Source organism: Austrofundulus limnaeus, unplaced genomic scaffold (genome assembly GCF_001266775.1).
Source record: "Austrofundulus limnaeus strain Quisiro unplaced genomic scaffold, Austrofundulus_limnaeus-1.0 Scaffold960, whole genome shotgun sequence".
NCBI classification, from domain to species: Eukaryota; Metazoa; Chordata; class Actinopteri; order Cyprinodontiformes; family Rivulidae; genus Austrofundulus; species Austrofundulus limnaeus.
The window spans coordinates 148,647-149,558 of record NW_013953362.1 but is presented as its reverse complement, the minus strand read 5'-3'; the positions used below and the strand labels follow the sequence as shown (position 1 = coordinate 149,558).

General features: G+C 41.3%; 1 protein-coding gene across 1 annotated transcript in view; it reads left to right on the top strand.

Moving 5' to 3' along the window:
* Positions 1–912, top strand: part of LOC106533521 (metaxin-1) — a gene marked incomplete in the record, with an annotated part of 9,069 nt that overhangs the window by 5,480 nt on the left and 2,677 nt on the right. Inside the window, 2 exon segments of the mRNA XM_014029862.1 lie at positions 247–339; positions 414–596. Of these exon segments, the coding sequence (XP_013885316.1) occupies positions 247–339; positions 414–596 (276 nt within the window).

The window sequence follows — 912 nt, the reverse complement described above, 5'->3', positions numbered from 1 at the left end:
AACTTGCACAATTGGTGACTGACTAAATACTTATTTTCCACCATTTGCAAAAATATTCTTTAAAAATCAGACAAAATGATTTTCTCAAAAAAATTTTTTTTACATTTTGTCTCTCATAGTTGAGGTCTACCTATGATGTCAATTACAGGCCTCTCTCATCTTTTTAAGTGGGAGAACTTGCACAATTGGTGACTGACTAAATACTTATTTTCCCCACTGTATTTCAGTTTCCTGTTTGTGTTTCAGAAATTCAACGCAGACTACGACCTGTCAGCCAAAGAAGGAGCCGACAGTCTGGCCTTCATCTCCCTCATGGAGGAGAAACTCGTTCCTGCGCTGGTGAAAACTCGTTTTAATTCTTTTCATAAAGCGACCGCTCTGATCCCGCTCTGACCTGCTGTAACTTCCTGCAGATCTACACCTTCTGGATCGAGCCGAAGAACTACGTAGACGTGACTCGACCCTGGTTTGCCGAGCACATGGCGTTCCCCCTGAACTTCTTCCTGCCGGGTCGAATGCAGAGACAACAGCTGGAGAAGCTTCGGCTGCTGAGAGGAGTCGACAACCTGGAGACTGGAGAGGAGCTGGAGAAGGAGGTGAAACAGAATCTCCTTCGTGTCATCAGGTTAAAGTCTGTTTGAGACGAGATGTTGATTCTATAAAGATTATACAATTATTCAAAGTGATCAAATGTAAAACTGAACCAAATTCTCAGAAGTAAAACGGGATTAAATTTATTTATTTATAAACGTCAGAAATATTTCTTGTTTGTGATTATTCAGGTCACAGTGTTCACGTTAAAGGTCACAGTGTTCAGGTTAAAGGTCACAGTGTTCAGGTTAAAGGTCACAGTGTTCAGGTTAAAGGTCACAGTGTTCAGGTTAAAGGTCACAGTGTTCAGGTTAAAGGTCA